This window comes from Carcharhinus amblyrhynchos, chromosome 10 (genome assembly GCF_965287045.1).
Source record: "Carcharhinus amblyrhynchos chromosome 10, sCarAmb.v2.hapA, whole genome shotgun sequence".
Lineage (NCBI taxonomy): Eukaryota > Metazoa > Chordata > Chondrichthyes > Carcharhiniformes > Carcharhinidae > Carcharhinus > Carcharhinus amblyrhynchos.
Window position 1 is genome coordinate 106,782,850 of NC_137333.1, and position 20,169 is coordinate 106,803,018.

The window sequence follows — 20,169 nt, forward strand, 5'->3', positions numbered from 1 at the left end:
ATAAAAAGACAAACTCAATTTACAAAATAATGGTTGGAATGCGAGTCTTTACAGGTAATCAAGTCTTAAAGGTACAGACAATGTGAGTGGAGAGAGGGTTAAGCACAGGTTAAAGAGGTGTGTATTGTCTCCAGCTAGGACAGTTAGAGATTTTGCAAGCCCAGGCAAGTCATGGGGGTTACAGATAGTATGACATGCCCAAGATCCTGGTTGAGGCCAACCTCATTTGTGCAGAACTTGGCTGTCGGTTTCTGCTCAGTGACTCTGTTGACGTGTGTCGTGACGGCTGCCTTGAAGAATGCTTACCCGAAGATCAGAGGCTGAATGCCCGTGACTGCTAAAATGTTCCCCAACAGGAAGAGAACACTCTTGCCTGGTGATTGTCGAGCAGTGTACTATGCCTTGGGGCATCCTTTCCTGCAACATATCAGGTAGACAACATTGGCCAAGTTGCAAGTGTATGTACTGTGTACCTGGTGGATGGTGTTCTCACGTGAGATGATGGCATCTGTGTCGATGATCTGGCACGTTGCCATGGCAGGATTGTGTTGTGTTGTGGTCACTGTTCTCCTGAAGACTGGGTAGATTGCTGCGGACAATGGTTTGTTTGAAGGCAAGAAGTGGGGGTATGGGGATGGCATTATTGGCAAGATGTTCATCTTTGACATGTTGAAGGCTCTGTAGAAGATGTAGCTTCTCTGCTCTGGGAAAGTACTGGACGACAAAGGGTACTCTGTCCACTGTCCCCCATGTTTGTCTTCTGAGGAGGTCGGTGCGGTTTTTCAGTGGTGCGTCACAACTGTCGATCGATGACCACAATGTCTTCACCTTTAACAACCAGTACTTTATCCAGACACACAGAACAGCCATGGGGACCAAATTCTCACCTCAATATGCCAACATCTTCATGCACAGGTTCAAACAAGACCTCTTTGCCACACAGGACCTTCAACCAATGCCACACAGTAGATACAGCGATAACATTTTTCTTTCTTTGGACTCATGGTGAACAATCACCGAAATAACGATATGGAGACATCAACAAGTTCCATCCCACTGTCAGACTCACCATGGACTACTCTTTGGAATCGGTTGCTTTCTTGAACACACGCATCTCCAAGGACGGTCACCTCAACACCACTGTACCGCAAGCCCACGGATAGTCTCATGATGCTCCACTTCTCCAGCTTCTACCCTAAATACATTAAGAAATCATCCCCTACGGACAAGCCCTCCATATACACAGTATCTGCTCAGATGGGGAAGATTGCAACAGACACCTCCAGATGCTGAAAGATCCCTCGTAAGAACAAGATATGGTGCTTGACTTATCGATCAACAGTTCTGACACGCCACAGTGAAAAACCACACTGACCTCCTCAGAAGACAAACACGGGACATGGCGGATAGAGTACCCTTTGTCATCCAGTACTTCCCCAGAGCAGAGAAGCTACGACATCTTTTCCTGAGCCTTCAACATGTCACCAATGAAGACGAACATCTCACCAAGGCCATTCCCACACCCCCACTTCTTGCCTTCAAACAACCACAACCTCAAGTAGACCATTGTCTGCAGCAAACTACCCAGCCTTCTGGAGAACAGTGACCATGACACCATACAACCCTGCCACAGTAACCTCTGCAAGATATGCTGGATCATTGATACGGATGCCATCATCTCACATGAGAACACCATCCATCAGGTAGACAGTGCATACATTTGTGATTCGGCCAACTTTGTCTACCTGATACGCTGCAGGAAAGGATGTCCTGAGGCATGGTACATTAGGGAGGCCATGCAGATGCTACTGAGAATATAAAAGCCATAAGGTTTATATATAGTTTGTAATCTCATGCTGTGAACATGCTGTCCTGCACGTATGCAGAAGTGCCATTAATCACACTCTGTAGTCTAGCTGTACCTATTACCAAATGTCTTAACTGTCGTGTAAGGATTTATTACAATGAGTGTATACAGCGTTGATTGGTTTTCAGAACATAATGAACTATGCATGCAGCTATACTACCGCTCTGTTGGTGTAAAAGAGTCGGGGACGTGTTGTAATAGGCTAATGCTCTGGAAGCCCACCGAGAGACTGGGATAAGTGTTTGGAAAAAGTAGAATCAAGAAGTTAGTTTTGCCTGGGTGTGCAGGACCACTGATGCCTGCCCACCCTAAGGAAAACTAGCTCCGACATCGTAAAATAAAGGTATAAATCTTCTATCTGGAGTTGACTTGATTATTATCAAACCAAGCCGAACCTTCGAAATCGTCACTACGACAATCGCCAGTTGGGGAATGCTTCAGTGGCCTCTGATTATCGGGTAACTGTTCTCCAAGTGGCCTTCACGACACGTGACAATGCAGAATCTAAGCAATCTCTTTGGCTTGAAACTGGTAGCCAAGTTCCCACACATGAGGACGGCCTCAACTGGGATCTTGTGTTTATGTCACAGTTGTTTGGGCTTGCAAAATCTCTAACGGGCCGGTCTGGAGACAATACACATCTCTTTAACTTGTGCTTCTCTCTACTCACGTTGTCTGTACCTTCTGAGACTTGACTACCCGTCAAGACTTGCATTTCATCCATTATTTTGTAAATTGAGTTTGTGTCTACTGCCTTGATGAAGCTAGTGGCTTTTACTACCAAATAAACCTGTTCGACTTTAACCTGGTGGTGTGAGACATTTTTACTGTATTTACCCCAGCCCAATGCTAGCATCTCCACATCATTTCTTACCTGTAACAAAGATGGCAACAGCCGATGCTCTATTTGTCACATGCTGGCAAAATACGGCCGGGCAGGCGCAGAGAAGTGCGGGGCAGGCGACGCAGGCAGTGAGCCTACGCAGGAGGTTTGGCGTTGCTGGAGCATACACTGGCAAATGAAAAGTATATTATCAAATAAATAGGTTGGACTAAAACCTGGTGTTGTCAGACTTTTTACTGTGTTTACGCCAGTCCAACGCCGGCACACCCACATCATGCATACACTGGCGGCAGAGGGCGCAGGTCCGGGCAGGCGCGCTGGCTGGCGGTAGGGAGCGGGGCTGGCGAGGGTCCGCGCTGGCAGGAGGGGGCGGGGCTGGCGCGTTGGTTGGCAGGAGGGGGCGGGGCTGGCGCGTTGGTTGGCGGGAGGGGGCGGGGCTGGCGCGCTGGCTGGCGGCAGAGGGCGGGGCTGGCGAGGGTTCGCGCTGTCGGGAGGGGCGGCGCAGGCGCGCTGGCTGGCGGCAGGGGGCGGGGCTGGCCTGTGGCTGAGGGAGAGAGGCCGAGCGGAGAGAGCGGAGCGCAGGCCCCGGGCCCATTCCTGAAGCAACCACTACACAGCGGCACCATGGAGGCCGGAGCCGCCCTCCTGGTCTGGCTGCTGTGCGCAGCGTTTCTGAGGCGGAGCGGAGCCACTCTGGAGGAGGTGGCCGGAGCAGGTGAGGCCGGGGAGCAGGGGGTCCGCGCCATAGGCCCAGGCCTCAACTGTGTATACCCGGGACTGTGTATACACAAACACACCCGGGACTGTGTATACACAAACACACCCGGGACTGTGTATACACAAACACACCCGGGACTGTGTATACACAAACACACCCGGGACTGTGTATACACAAACACACCCGGGACTGTGTATACAATAATACACGCGGGACTGTGTATACACAAACACACCCGGGACTGTGTATACAGAAGCACACCCGGGATTGTATAGACACACACACACCGGGGATTGTGTATACACACACACACCCGGGATTGTGTATATACACACACACACACACGGGATTGTGTATACACACACACACACACGGGATTGTGTATACACACACACACACACACGGGATTGTGTATATACACACACACACACGGGATTGTGTATATACACACACACACACGGGATTGTGTATATACACACACACACACGGGATTGTGTATATACACACACACACACGGGATTGTGTATATACACACACACACACGGGATTGTGTATACACACACACACACACGGGATTGTGTATACACACACACACACACGGGATTGTGTATACACACACACACACACGGGATTGTGTATACACACACACACACACGGGATTGTGTATACACACACACACACACACGGGATTGTGTATACACACACACACACACACGGGATTGTGTATACACACACACACACGGGATTGTGTATACACACACACACACACGGGATTGTGTATACACACACACACACACGGGATTGTGTATACACACACACGGGATTGTGTATACACACACACGGGATTGTGTATACACACACACGGGATTGTGTATACACACACACACACGGGATTGTGTATACACACACACACACGGGATTGTGTATACACACACACACACGGGATTGTGTATACACACACACACACGGGATTGTGTATACACACACACACACGGGATTGTGTATACACACACACACACACACACACACACGGGATTGTGTATACACACACACACACACACGGGATTGTGTATACACACACACACACACACGGGATTGTGTATACACACACACACACACGGGATTGTGTATACACACACACACACGGGATTGTGTATACACACACACACACACGGGATTGTGTATACACACACACACACACACGGGATTGTGTATACACACACACACACACACACGGGATTGTGTATACACACACACACACACACGGGATTGTGTATACACACACACACGGGATTGTGTATATACACACACACACACACGGGATTGTGTATACACACACACACACACACACACACGGGATTGTGTATACACACACACACACACACGGGATTGTGTATACACACACACACACGGGATTGTGTATACACACACACACACGGGATTGTGTATACACACACACACACGGGATTGTGTATACACACACACACACGGGATTGTGTATACACACACACACACGGGATTGTGTATACACACACACACACGGGATTGTGTATACACACACACACACGGGATTGTGTATACACACACACACACACGGGATTGTGTATACACACACACACTCACACACACACACGGGATTGTGTACACACACGGGATTGTGTACACACACACACACACACACACGGGATTGTGTACACACACACGGGATTGTGTACACACACGGGATTGTGTATACACGCACACACACACGGGATTGTGTATACACGCACACACACACGGGATTGTGTATACACGCACACACACACGGGATTGTGTATACACGCACACACACACGGGATTGTGTATACACGCACACACACACGGGATTGTGTATACACGCACACACACACGGGATTGTGTATACACGCACACACACACGGGATTGTGTATACACACACACACACGGGATTGTGTATACACACACACACACGGGATTGTGTATACACGCACACACACACGGGATTGTGTATCCACACACACGCACGGGATTGTGTATCCACACACACGCACGGGATTGTGTATACACACACACGCACGGGATTGTGTATACACACACACACGGGATTGTGTATACACACACACGGGATTGTGTATACACACACACACACGGGATTGTGTATACACACACACACACGGGATTGTGTATACACACACACACACGGGATTGTGTATACACACACACACACGGGATTGTGTATACACACACACACACGGGATTGTGTATACACACACACACACGGGATTGTGTACACACACACGGGATTGTGTACACACACACACAAAGGATTGTGTACATGTACACACGCACACACAGACTCACACACACACACACACACACACACACACGGGACTGTGTACACACGCACACACACACCCGGGACTCGGTACACACACACACGCACACCCGGGACTCTGCGCACACGCACATCCACCCAGTACTGTGTACACATGCTTGCACACCCGGGACTGTGTACACCCACGCGCACACCTGGGACTGTGTACATACCACGCACGCATGCACACCCACAACTGTGTACACATGCACACACACACTACCCAGGACTGTGTACGTGCATGCACGCATACACACACAGCCGGGACTGTATACACGTGTGTACACCTGGGACTTTGTACACATGTGCACACACCCTGGACTATGTACACGTGCACACACACGCACGCCTAGGACTGTGTATCCACGCGCACATGCACGCACACCCGGGACTGTGTACCCACGCACGCACACCCGGGGCTGTGTACACACGCGTGCATGCACACACACACACCCCCCCGGGACTGTGTAGACAAATACACGCACACACACACACACAAACCTGGGACTATGTGCACACATGCACCCTGTACCTACCTATCCACCCACCCGGGATTATGGGGGCGGGGTCTGTGTGCGCGAGCACTTGGGCAATATGCCCTTTGATAGGACTGTATTCTTGCATTTTGAAGGCTCTTTCCTGATTTTTTGAAGTACTTCTTCCTTAAAGTTAAAAGCCAGTGCTCACTGGGTAAACCTAAATCCATTCCTTGCTTGCACTAAAAGCTGAATTAAATCCAATTCATGGTCCCCGCAAGAGTGACGACAAGATCTAAGCTGACAAGATGGGTTTCCTCCAGGTGCTCCGGTTTCCTCCTATGTTCTGAAAGATGTGCTGGTTAGGTGCATTGACCCGAACAGACTCCGGATTATGGCAACTCGGGGAATTTCACAGTAACTTCATTGCAGTGTTAATGTAAGCCTTACTTGTGACGAATAAAGAAACGTTAACTTTAAGATAAGATGAGGAAAGGTTGAGGGAGCTGGGGCTTTTCTCTTTAGAGCGGAGGAGGATGAGAGGCGAGTTGATAGAGGTTTATAAGATGATGAGTGGATGTTCAGAGACTTTCCTCGGGTGAATGTAGCTGTTACTAGGGGTCATAACTATAAGGTTCATGGTGGGAGATATAGGACGGATGTCCGAGGTAGATTCTTTACTCAGAGAGTGGTTGGGGTGTGGAATACTTTCAAGCGGTTATTGGATGGGCACATGGAGCACACCAGAATGATAAGGAGTGGGATAGCTTGATCTTGGGTTTGGACATAGCTCAGCACAACATCGAAGGGCCTGTTACTGTGCTGGACTGTTCTATGTTCTATAAGGCATTGTACCCATATTGGGCTTCATCATAGCCGTCACTGATGTTCCATCTCTGATAACTTGTTGTAAACATCTGTCTTTCCTCAATGTTCTTCACAGCTGTGTGAGTTGGCATAGCTTGATATAAATGCTTCTATTTGCTTAAAATTTTCTTAACCATACATTTGTGTGATTTACCAGAACGGTTCCAGTGATGGGGGATTTAGCTATAAATTTGTGTTAGAGAAGCTGTTCTTGGATTGAAGGAGTTTGCAGGGAGAGTTGATTGAGGTGTATATGATTGACAAGTTTGGATAAAGTAAATAAGAAAGGAAATGTTCCTAGGAGCTGATGCTGAGAAGTCTAATGGGGCCAAATGTGAGGTTTTGGGCAAGAGATGTGGGCTGAACGTGAGACCAGAAGATATAGAAGGAAAATTAGGCCACTCGGCCCATTGAGTCTGCTCTGCTATTCAATCTTGGCTGGTATTTTTCTCATCCCCATTTTCCTGCCTTTTTCCCATCCCCATTTTCCTGCCTTTTTCCCATAATCTCTGATCTCCTTATTAATCAAGAACCTATCTATCTCTATCTTAAAGGCACTCAATGACCCGGCCTCCACAGCCTTCTGTGGTAAAGAGTTCCACAGATTCACCCACTCTCTGGCTGAAAAAATACCCCCTCATCTCGGTTTTAAAGGATTGTCCCTTTAGCCTGAGGTTGTGCCCTCTGGTTCCAGTTTTTCCTACAAGTGGAAATATCCTCTCCATGTCCACTCTGTCCAGGCCTCCTGTAAGTTTCAATAAGATCCCCCCCTCATTCTTCTAAACTCCAACGAGTACAGACCCAGAGTCCTCAACCGTTCCTCATATGACAAGCTCTTCATTCCAGGGATCATTCTTGTGAACCTCCTCTGGACCCTTTCCAAGGACAGCACTTCCTTCTTTAGATACGGGGTCCAAAACTGCTCACAGTGCTCCAAGTGAAGTCTGACCAGAGCCTCATACAGCCTCAGAAGTACATCCCTGCTGTTGTATTCTAGCCCTCTCAACGTGAATGCTGACATTGCATTTGCCTTCCTAACTGCCGACTGAACCTGCACATTAACCTTAAGAGAATTTTGAACAATGATTCCCAAGTCCCTTTGTGTTTCTGATTTCCTAAGCGCTTTTCCATTTAGAAAATAATTTATGCCTCTGTTTCTCCTTCCACAGTACATAACCTTACACTTTCCACATTGTACTCCATCTGCCAATTCTTTGCTCACTCTTCTAACCTGTCCAAGTCCTTCTGCAGTCCCCCCACTTCCTCAAAGCTACCTGTCCCTGCGCATGTCATTGTATCATCTGCAAATATAGCAACAGTGCCTTCATTTCCTTCCTCCAAATCATTAGTGTGAGGGTGAGCTTTTTTTGCACAGAGAGTGATAATGACGTCAAACTCCCTGCCTGTGAGAGTGATGGAGTGGAGATGATGGATGATTTCAAAAGGAGATTGGCTGGGCTCTTGAAGCAAATAAAATTCCAGGCCTACAGTATTGAGTGGGGCAACGGGATTGACTAGTTTGCTTCACAGCATGGGCCGAATGGATTCCAACTGTGCTGTTGATGACTATGATGTCGCACTGATGTATCCTGACAATTATATTTTGATGAGTTGGGGTACAGTCTGTAGGCTGAGATGAAGCTTGCTGTTCCTGTACCCAGTCAGCTGGGCTTCCAGGAAACACCCTTCTCTTTCATTCCTCCTCTCATTCCAGGCTTGTTCTTTTAAGTGCAAAACCCCCTTCAATTTGCTGGTATTGCCCCAGGTGAGCAGCTACGGAAATTAGTTGCCTTGTGCCCGCTCTGCGTGGGTACCTCCAGATTGCTGAGGGTCAGAGGAAACTTTGATCTGGAGCAGTTAAACCAAATGCTGGAAAACTGAAGTAACAGATCTAGCAGTGTCTGTGGAGGGAGAAAGTCAGAGGTTTACAGCATGGAAACATTGCAGGTTGCTGACCCTTTGTGAGAACTGGAAGAAGTTCCTGCCTCACAGCACCAGAGACCCGGATGGGTGGGATTGTTAACAGTGCAGGCTCGATGGGCTGAATGGCCTTCTGCATTGTAGGGATTCTGTGAAGTTGGAGACATGATGGGTTTGAAGCAGGTTGAGAGGTAGGAGTGGAGAGAAGGGGAAGGAGAGAAGAAATGACAAAAGGGTCCAGGGCGCTGGTGGATTCTTCCCATATTGCCACTGTCAGTAATCCCTCCTTATCACAAACATTGCCTTTTATTCTTACTCCTCCAGCTGTGGAATTGTTTCAAGCCTGTTACATCTCTGAACTGTTTTCTGTTCTGTGGAGAGGATGTTGACCTGAAACAATACAAGAACATAAGAAATAGGAGCAGGAGTAGGCCAACTAGCCCTTCGAGCCTGCCCCGCCATTCAATAAGATCATGGCTGATCTGTCGTGGCTCAGTTCCACATTCCCGCCCTCTCCCCATAACCCTTAATCCCCTCTCTTATCAAAAACCCATCAACCCGCGTCTTACAGATGCTGCCTGACTGTATTAATGTTCAGAGAGTTTAAAGAATACAGTTTGTTTGGAGCCTGTACCCAGTACGTTGCATGTACAGAACCAGTTCTAGCCCATGTTATACTCAATGTACACAGTGTTGTCACAGTGAGGGAGCAGCAGCTGCACCCTAAACTCATTGCAAGAGATTTTATTTGCTGCACTCTGTTGTTTGAGAAACATTGAACTATGCAGTCCACATGGGATGTGGTTAGGCATTTACTGTAGAGAGAGAAATGCAATCAATATTCTCTAGTCAAAACTGGAAAAAATAGAGTTTGAAACAAGTCTGGAGGCAGAATAGAGGGAGAAACAGCAGCAAGGAAAAAAATAATGAAAGGATGGTGGGGCAGTGTGAAAGACAGACACCTTGTACCATTTAGTCATTTCCCCTCCTGCTTTCCAGCCTATCACAGACCTCCCATTTCCTCTTCCCCTTGTGGTTTAGAAGAAAGTCGTTATCAGTGCTGTACTACTGTTTACTTTTCTATCCATGATGTGGAGATGCCGGCATTGGACTGGGGTAAACGCAGTAAGAAGTCTGACAACACCAGGTTTAACTCCAACCGATTTGGACTTAATCGGTTGGACTTAAACCTGGTGTTGTCAGACTTCTTACTGCTTTTCTATCACCAGGATCCCAGTCTGCTTTGATAAGAACATGGATAGGCCAGTCAGCCCCTCAAGCCTGTCCTGGGATCATGGCTGATCTGTAGTTTAACTCCACGTAACAGCCTTTGCCCCCATATTCTTTTATTCACAAAATTCGTCAAATTTTGATTTTAAATTTAACAGTTGTTCAACATCAAATGCCATTTGAGGAAGGAATTCCAAACTGCTGCCAATAATGGAAATACTCAGCAGGTCAGGCAGTACCTACAGAGAAAGAAACAGCATTTTCAATGTATATACAAACATTTGAACCAATGGATTAGGAGCAGCAGTAGGCCACATTGGGCCATGGCTGATCTGATTGTAACTTCAACCCCACATTCCTGCCTGACCCCAATAACCTTTCACCCCCTTGATAATCAGGAATCTGTCTAGCTCTACCTTAAAAACATTCAAAGATTTTGTTTCCTGATTCAAGAATTTTATTTCCTACAAATTAGTTCTTATTTGGGAAGTTAAAAGCTACACTTGAGTGCATTCCTGCAACAGGAATCAGCTGAGTCAGCTCTCAACTTGGCTGGTTGTTTCTAGAACTAATTAAAACCAGTTCCAGGGCCTTATAAGTTGTGCCTATAAAGACAGAGCTGCTCTGACTGCACAGTAAGTGCTGCCTGACTGTGAGGAGTGCTTTTTGGAGTTGGATGAAAACGGGAATTGGGTGAAACAGGCAGCAGAGGCTACAAGGGAGACGGCTGATTGGTCAGTAAGTGTTTTGTTTTCGTTTTGCTCTTGGTGTTGTTGTTGTACACTACAATAATGTTTCTGTGTAATTTAGGTGGTTTATAGTTTGTAAATGTTATATTTGGTAGTAACAAGGAACAGGAAAGAAGGGCCCTAGAAAATTAGATATATTCTGAAACAAAACATTTTTCAACAGTTTAATTTAAAGGAGTAAGACATGACAGGAGAGCTCCAAGCTGTGGTTTGCTCCTCTTGCTTCATGTGGGAGGCTGAGTACAGTTCCAGTCCCCTGGGTTGGCATGTGTGCAGTGACTGTCTCCAGCTACAACTCCTCGAAGGTTGAGTTTCAGAACTGGAGCAGTGGCTGGAGATATGGAGCATCCGTGAGTCAGAGAGTATTGTGGATAGCACTTATAGAGAGGTGGTCACACTGCAGGCTCAGACTCCACAGGCAAGAAGGGAATGAGTGACCACCAGACAGAGTAAGAGAGATAGGCAGGCAGTGCATGAATCTCCTGTGGCTGTTCCCCTGCAGAACAGATATACCGCTTTAGATACTGTTCGGGGAATGATCTCTCTGGGGAAAGCAGCAGCAGCCAAACTCATTGCACCATGGTTAGTTCTGCTGCAGAGGGGAGGAGTAAAAAGTGTGCCAGTGCAATAGTTATAGGGGATTCAATTGTAAGGGGAATAGACAGGTATTTCTGTACACTTACTGCCACAAATGAGATGCTATGTTGCCTCCCTATTGCCAGGGTCAAGGATGTCTCGGAGTGGCTGCAGGACATTCTGAAGAGGGAGAGCAAACAGCCAGAGGTACAAACAACATAGGTTAAGAAAAGGGATGAGATCCTAAAAGCAGAATACAGGGAGCCAAGAAGAAAGCTAAGAAATTGGACCTCAAAGGTAGTGATCTCAGGATCACTACTGGTGCCACGTGTTAGAGTAGAAATGACAGGATATTATCAGATAAATATGTGGTTGAAGAGATGGTGTCGGGGGAGGGTTTCAGATTCCTGGGGCATTGGGATCTGATCTGGGGAAGGTGGGTCCTGTACAAATTGGATGGGTTACACCTGGGCAGGACTGGGACTGATGTCGTAAGGGGAGTGTTTGCTAAAGCGGTTGGGGAGGTTTTAAACTAATGTGCCAGGGGATGGGAACTTATGTAGAACATAAGAAATAGGAGCAGGAGTAGGCCATCCAGCCCTTCGAGCCTGCCCCGCCATTCAATAAGATCATGGCTGATCTGTCGTGGCTCAGTTCCACATTCCCACCCTCTCCCCATAACCCTTAATCCCCTCGCTTATCAAAAACCCATCAACCCGCGTCTTAAAATTATTTAGTGAGGCAGCCTCCACCACTTCAACGGGCAGAGAATTCCAGAGATTCACCACCCTTTGAGTGAAGAAGTTCCTCCTCAACTCCGTTCTAAACCGCCCCCCCTTTATCTTGAGGCTGTGCCCCCTAGTCCTACTGTCCTTTCTGAGCGGGAAGAGTCTCTCCACCTCTATCCTGTCCATCCCATTCATCATCTTATATGTCTCAATGAGATCGCCCCTCATCCTTCTAAATTCTAACGAGTACAAGCCTAGTTTATTCAGCCTCTCCTCATAGCTCAACCCCCTCAACTCCGGTATCAGCCTAGTAAACCTCCTCTGCACTCCCTCCAAGGCCAAAATATCCTTGCGTAAGTGCGGCGCCCGAAACTGCACACACTACTTCAGCTACGGCCTCACCAATGCCCTATACAGCTGCAGCAAGACCTCCCTACTTTTATATTCAATCCCCCTCGCTATGAAGGCCAGCATCCCATTCGCCTTCCTGACCACCTGCTGCATCTGCAGGCTGTGTTTTTTGCGACTCATGCACAAGGACCCCGAGGTCCCTCTGCACCGTCGCCTGCTGCAGTTTTTCGCCACGTAAGTAATAGTCCTTCCTACCATTATTCCTACCAAAGTGGACCACCTCACACTTGCCAACATGTAAGGAGTCTGAGGAGGAGGGAGCAAGGACAAAATTTGGGGAGAATGTTCCAAACACATCAAAAATCAGCGAAAAAGTTAAAAGGGAGGAGAACTCGAGATGTTATTAATGGAAGTGTTAGAATTCAAAAAGAAGGTACAAAAACTACCATAAGGGCACTTTATCTGAATGTTCATAGCATTCAGAACAAGGTAAATGAGTTGACGGCACGTATCATTGCAGATGAGTATGATTTGGTGGCCATTACAGAGACATGGTTGCAGGATGGTCACAACTGGGAGTTGAATATCCAGGGGTATCAGACAGTTCAGAGAGACCGACAGGAAGGCAAGGGACATGGTGTAGCTCTGATATTTAAGGATGACATCAGGGGGATAGTGAGAAATGATATAAGATCATGAAGGGAATCGATAAGATAGAAGCAAGGAAGTTGTTTCCACTGGCGGGTGAATCTGGAACTAGGGGGCATGGCCTCAAAATAAGGGCAATCAGATTTCGGACTGAGTTGAGGAGGAACTTCTTCACACAAAGGGTTGTGAATCTGTCGAATTCCCTGCCTAGAGAAACAGTTGAAGCTTCCTCGTTGAATTTTTTTTGGCAAGGATAGATAAATTTTTGAACAGTAAAGGAATTAAGGGTTATGGTGAGCGGGCAGGTCAGTGGAGCTGAGCCCACAAAAAGATCTACCATGATCTTATTGAATGGCAGAGCAGCCCTGAGGGGCCAGATGGCCGACTCCTGCTCCTACTTTTTATGTTCTTATGTTCCATTGCCTTTTGAGTCTGTACATTCTCTCCGTGTCTACGGGGGTTTCCTCCAGGTGCTCCAGTTTCCTCCCACAGCCCGAAAGACGTGCTAGTTAGGGTGTATTGGCCATGCTAAATTTTCCCTCAGTGTACCTGAACAGGTGCCGGAGTGTGGTCACTAGGAGATTTTCATAGTAATTTCATTGCAGTGTTAATGTAAGCCTACTTGTGACACTAATATCTGAACTTTAGAAAAACTTAATACCCCTCAAGATTTTAACAGATTCAATCAAGTCGCCTGTGACTATTCTAAGCTCCAATGCTTACAAGCCTAATCTCTCCAATCTTTCCTCATTAGACAACCCACCCATAAGAACATAATAAGAACATAAGAAATAGGAGCAGGAGTAGGCCATCTAGCCCTTCGAGCCTGCCCCGCCATTCAATAAGATCATGGCTGATCTGAAGTGGATCAGTTCCACATTCCCGCTCTCTCCCCATAACCCTTAATCCCCTTGCCTATCAAAAACCTATCAACCGCGGCTTAAAAATATTTAGCGAGGCAGCCTCCGCCATTTCAACAGGCAGAGAATTCCAGAGATTCACTACCCTTTGAGTGAAGAAGTCCCTCCTCAACTCCGTTCTAAACTGCGCCCCCCCTTTATCTTGAGGCTGTGCCCTCTAGTCCTACTGTCCTTTCGGAGCGGGAAGAGCCTCTCCACCTCTATCCTATCCATCCCATTCAACATCTTATACGTCTCAATGAGATCTCCCCTCATTCTTCTAAACTCTAACGAGTACAAGCCTAGTTTATTCAGCCTCTCCTCATAGCTCAACCCCCTCAATTCCGGTATCAGTTTTGGGCGCCGCATCTGCGCAAGGATATTTTGGCCCTGGAGGGAGTGCAGAGGAGGTTTACTAGGCTGATACCGGAGTTGAGGGGATTGAGCTATGAGGAGAGGCTGAATAAACTAGGCTTGTACTCGTTAGAGTTTAGAAGAATGAGGGGAGATCTCATTGAGACGTATAAGATGATGAATGGGATGGATAGGATAGAGGTGGAGAGGCTCTTCCCGCTCAAAAAAGACAGTAGGACTAGGGGGCACAGCCTCAAGATAAAGGGGAGGCGGTTTAGAACGGAGTTGAGGAGGAACTTCTTCACTCAAAGGGTGGTGAATCTCTGGAATTCTCTGCCCGTTGAAGTGGTGGAGGCTGCCTCGCTAAATATTTTTAAGAAGCGGGTTGATGGGTTCTTGATAAGAGAGGGGATTAAGGGTTATGGGGAGAGGGCGGGAAAGTGGAACTGAGCTACAACAGATCAGCCATGATCTTATTGAATGGCGGGGCAGGCTCGAAGGGCTGGATGGCCTACTCCTGCTCCTATTTCTTATGTTCTTATGTTCTTAAACCTCCTCTGCACTCCCTCCAAGGCCAAAATATCCTTGCGTAAGTGCAGCGTCCAAAACTGCACACAGTACTCCAGCTGCGGCCTCACCAATGCCCTATACAGCTGCAGCAAGACCTCCCTACTTTTATATTCAATCCCCCTCGCTATGAAGGCCAGCATCCCATTCGCCTTCCTGACCACCTGCTGCACCTGCAAGCTGGGTTTTTGCGACTCATGCACAAGGACCCCGAGGTCCCTCTGCACCGTCGCATGCTGCAGTTTTTCGCCACGTAAGTAATAGTCCTTCCTACCATTATTCCTACCAAAGTGGACAACCTCACATTTGCCAACATTAAATTCCATTTGTCATTTCCTGGCCCATTCGCCCAGCCTATCTAGATCCTTCTGCAGACTCTCCACACCCTCCGCACAATTTGCCGTTCCCCCAATCTTGGTGTCATCAGCAAATTTCGACACCATACACTCGGTTCCCTCCTCCAGATCATCTATATAAATGGTAAAAAGCTGAGGCCCCAGCACCGACCCCTGGGGCACTCCACTAGTCACCATCCGCCAATCCGAATAGCACCCATTGACCCCCACTCTCTGCTTCCTATTTGACAGCCAATTCTCTATCCACGCTAACACCCTACCCCCAACTCCATGTCCCCTGACCTTCTGCAATAACCTCTTGTGAGGTACCTTGTCAAACGCCTTCTGAAAATCAAGAAAGACCACATCCACCGGCTCTCCTCTATCCACCGCCCTAGACACATCCTCATAGAACTCCAATAAATTCGTCAGACACGACTTCCCCTTAACGAAACCGTGCTGCGTCTGCTCTACTAAACAATTCTCCTCAAGATGCCTCGCTATTTTCTCCTTGATTGCCGATTCTAACATTTTTCCTACAACAGACGCTAAACTAACCGGCCTATAATTCCCTGCCTTTTGCCTGCCGCCCTTCTTAAACAATGGCGTAACATTAGCCGTTTTCCAATCTTCCGGCACTTCCCCGGAATCCAGCGACATTTGGAAAATAATACCATTCCTGGTATTAGTCTGGTAAACCTTCTCCGAACTGCTTCCAACACATTTACATCCTTCCTTAAATAATGTAACCAATACTATACACAATACTCCTGATGTAGTCTCACCAGTGCCCTGTACAACTGAAGCATAAGCTTCTTTTGTATTCAGTTCCTTTCACCATAAATGATGGCATGCATCATGACTTATGTTCATTCATTTGTGTGGCATTTCCCATTCCAAACTGCTGTCAATATTGACCATGCGGTTTTGCAATGTCAACTGTCATGGTGTAATTGCAGATTCTGGACACTAGTCAGCTTTGTGGAGGCGATTTGTGAATTTTCCCCCAACTTTGTTTGTGGTAACTTACACATTCTAATGATTGAACTGTAAGGAATGTCACAGGTTGTTGGCTTGTAAATCTATAAGAATGTTTCATCTGCCATGATTTTAGTTTTGTTAGATGCAATTGTGTTTCACATACAAAGTCTGTCACACATTAAAGTGCATCGGAACTCCAGAATTCTTATCATGTGTGTGATATTCTAGATACCTTGTTAGAATGCAGGTTCTTCCATCAAAGAAATGCTTCAAAATGCAAGTTACAGCCCTGAAAGAGGTCTTTCCACCCAACCAGTCAGTGTTTACCCTCCATGTGAGCAAATAGTCCCAATCACATTTTACCTACTATCTTGTAGTCTATCTCTTTTACTTCCCATTCACTGATTACAAAGCTAATCTTGTGTTGACACATTTTCTGCTTAACCATTAGCTTTACATATAAATTCTCTCAGGTTTCTCCCATCCCTTATTCAAACCCTTTTTTGCATAAAGATTTGTATTTATGGCCTTCCTCCTAGACCCCTCAACTACTGCAGACAAGAGTGCCTCCATCGGATCTACCCCATTCCCCTTTCATTTTAAATGCTTTCATTATATCACACTAATCTACGTTGTTCCATCGTATGGGGGAGTGGCAGGGGGGTGGTGGGTGGGGGTGGCAGTTTTCTGCATTTTTCTTTATACTTTCATTTTGTGCCTGACGCAGTTGCCTCGTCCTGCTAGCCTGTTCACCTAGAAGATACAGAGGTTGTGCCAGCCAATGTAGATGATTAGACACTAATGATGGCTTTGACAAAGAGTGCTGCTCTCTGTTTGACCTTTAATATTTGGATAGATGGGTTGGCTAAACTGGATTACAGCAGCAAAACCAATCGGGCTCCTTTGGGTATCAAGAATTATTCCAGGTTTGAGTGGTGGTGCGATCCCTCAAACAGTCTGTTTCATTTCTGTAACTTTCCAGCCACAATCTAATTGAGTGGCTAGACATGAATGAGGAGCTGAATGGTCACTTGCTGTTCTGAGATGAGGGGCAATTTCTTCACTGACAGTGGTGAACTGTGGAATTCTCTACCACAGAAGGCCATGGAGGCCAGGTCACTGAATACATTCAAGAAAGGAATAGTTTTTTTTAGATTTTAATGGCATTGAGTGTTATGGGGGGGGGGGAGTGGGAACATGGCTTTGAGATTGAGGATCAGGCTCAATGGGCTGAATGGCCTACACCTTCTAGTTTCTATGCTTAAAGGGGGATTCACTGGTGTTAATAGCTGATTCTTCCAGGATTCCAAGATCAGTCTTAATGACATAAAAGTAGGAGTTGTCTTTCACTGACCTTGCTGCTCTCTCTTGTTCTTCAGCCTGTGCTGTCCAAATCCAAACTCCCAGCAAACCCTGTTCCCCCATCACCATGTGTTCAGTGACCAATGTTAACTCCTGGTTTGACAACACCTCAACTTAAAAATTCTTATCTTTGCGTTTAAATCCTTTTGTACTTTCACTCTGATCCAAGACCAGACCCTTTCATTTCAGTACAATTCCGGGCGAGATCCCTAAATTTTATTACAATACAGTTAGGGACCAGTAATCTTTTTAAGTTCAAAGGTGAGATTTGATTGCATTTATAATTGTCACATGTACAGTGAAAAGTATGGTTTCTTGCGCACCATACAGATAAAACGTACCATTCATAGAGAAGGAAAGGAGAAGATGCAGCATGTAGTGTTACAGTCACAGCTAAAGTGTAGAGAAAGATCAACTTAATGCGAGGTAGGTCCATTCAAATGTCTGACAGCAGCAGGGAAGAAGTTGTTTTTGAGTCGGTTGGTGGTGCCTTTAGACTTTTGTATCTTTTTCCCGATGGAAGAAGGTGGAAGAGAGAATGTCTGGGGTGTGTGGGGTCCTTAATTATGCCGGCTGCTTTGCCAAGGCAGCGGGAAGTGTAGGCAGAGTCAATGGATGGGAGGCTGGTTTGCGTGATGGATTGGGCTACGTTCACGACCCTTTATAGTTTCTTGCGATCTTGGGCAAAGCAGGTTCCATACCAAGCTGTGATACAACCAGAAAGAATGCTTTCTATGGTGCATCTTTATAAGTTTGAGAGAGTCGTAGCGGACATGCCGAATTTATTAGTCTTCTGAGAAATTAAAGGCGTTAGGGTTTTCCTAACTATTGTGTCGGCATGGGGGTACTAGGACAGGTTGTTGGTGATCTGGACACCTAGAAACTTGAAGCTTTTGACCATTTGTTCTTCATCCCCTTTGATGTAGACAGGGGCATGTTCTCCTCTTCGCATCCTGAAGTCGATGACTACCTCCTCCGTTTTGTTGACATTGAGGCAGAGATTACTGACGCTGCACCAGTTCTATCTCATTCCTGTACTCTGCCTTGTCATTGTTTGAGATCTGACCCACTATGGTGGTGTTATCAGCAAACTTGAAAATCAAGTTGGAGGGGAATTTGGCCAGTCATAGGTGTATAAGGAGTACTAGGAGGCAGAGAACACAGCCTTGTGGGGCACTGGTGTTGAGCCAGAAGATTCCACTGTTTTAAACACTGCAAAAACCAGTCAGGCCATATGGCATGTTCCTGTTCTGTAGATTGTATGCGATTCTATATCATATCTCATTAGTTTTCAATCAGCAATTATTGACTAGCTCTTATCAAAGTTAAGTTCAACAGAATGTGTATGTTTTTGGATTTGATAAACCCATAAAATTATTGCACATTATAGCACTGTAGGCTGGAACTTCTATGGTGAAGAACGAATGAAGAGGGAGTCCCCAACACTGCTGTTGTTAGTTATCAGGTACAGATCACGCTAGGTAACTTCACACGATGCTGTCACTGGGAGTGCCACAAGGCCAGTTATTCGGAAGTCGAAATTGAGAGTGTCCGGGGTGTGTGGGGTCCTTAATTATTAATTGATTTGATTTATTGTTGTCACATATTAGTTTACAGTGAAAAGTATTCTTTCTTGCAGCGCTACAAAACATACTGTTCATAGAGAAGGAAAGGAGAGAGTGCACAATGCAGTGTTATTGTCATACCTGGGGAGTAGAGAAAGATCAATTTACATTGTTACAGAGCTTATAAGAGTTAGAATACAGTTTTAGTAGCATGGAACGAGAGTAAAAGATAGAATTGGAGGGTATGCTGGGCACAGCTTGCAAGAAGTTATCATGCTCTAACGTGATCTTGAGTGAATAGTTTGCTGGTGATTGTAGTAGGAGCAATAAGCCTAAGTGACTTTAACAAGGCCTGTAGGTATGTTGTTCCAAAGAGGGGCCGCAACGGGCCTTTCGTCCTGAGAGATACAAAAGGCCATCCGTTTCAACATCTAGATGTTTGAGATGATTACAGAGTGCTCACTGTCACTCCTCTAATGGAAAATCAGGTCCAGTTTTCATCACTTTATTTGAGGAAAAGCTGCTGTATGGCCAAATTCCCTGTCAGTTCAACTTCCAAGTTTGCTTCCCACCATCGTTGTGGGTCAGATCTCAAAGAATAACGAGAGACAGTACAGAAAAGCGATAGAGTACCTGGTAAACTAGTGTGAAAACAATAATCTCTCCCTGAATGTCAGTAAAATGAAGGAGATTGTCATCAATGTCAGCAAGCGTAAAGGAGAGCATGCCCCTAAATACATCAACGGGGCTGAAGTAGAAA

General features: G+C 46.4%; 1 protein-coding gene across 4 annotated transcripts in view; it reads left to right on the forward strand.

Annotated features, from left to right (window-relative positions):
- The first annotated feature begins 3,244 nt into the window (after positions 1 to 3,244).
- The window catches only part of stim1b (stromal interaction molecule 1b), a 144,603-nt gene continuing 127,678 nt past the window's right edge, over positions 3,245 to 20,169 (forward strand). For all 4 annotated transcript variants that reach the window (XM_080197759.1, XM_080197761.1, XM_080197760.1 and 1 more), the window contains exon 1: positions 3,245 to 3,426. In XM_080197759.1, the coding sequence (XP_080053885.1) occupies positions 3,336 to 3,426 (91 nt within the window). In that variant the 5' untranslated portion in view covers positions 3,245 to 3,335. The remainder of the gene's footprint in view (positions 3,427 to 20,169) is intronic.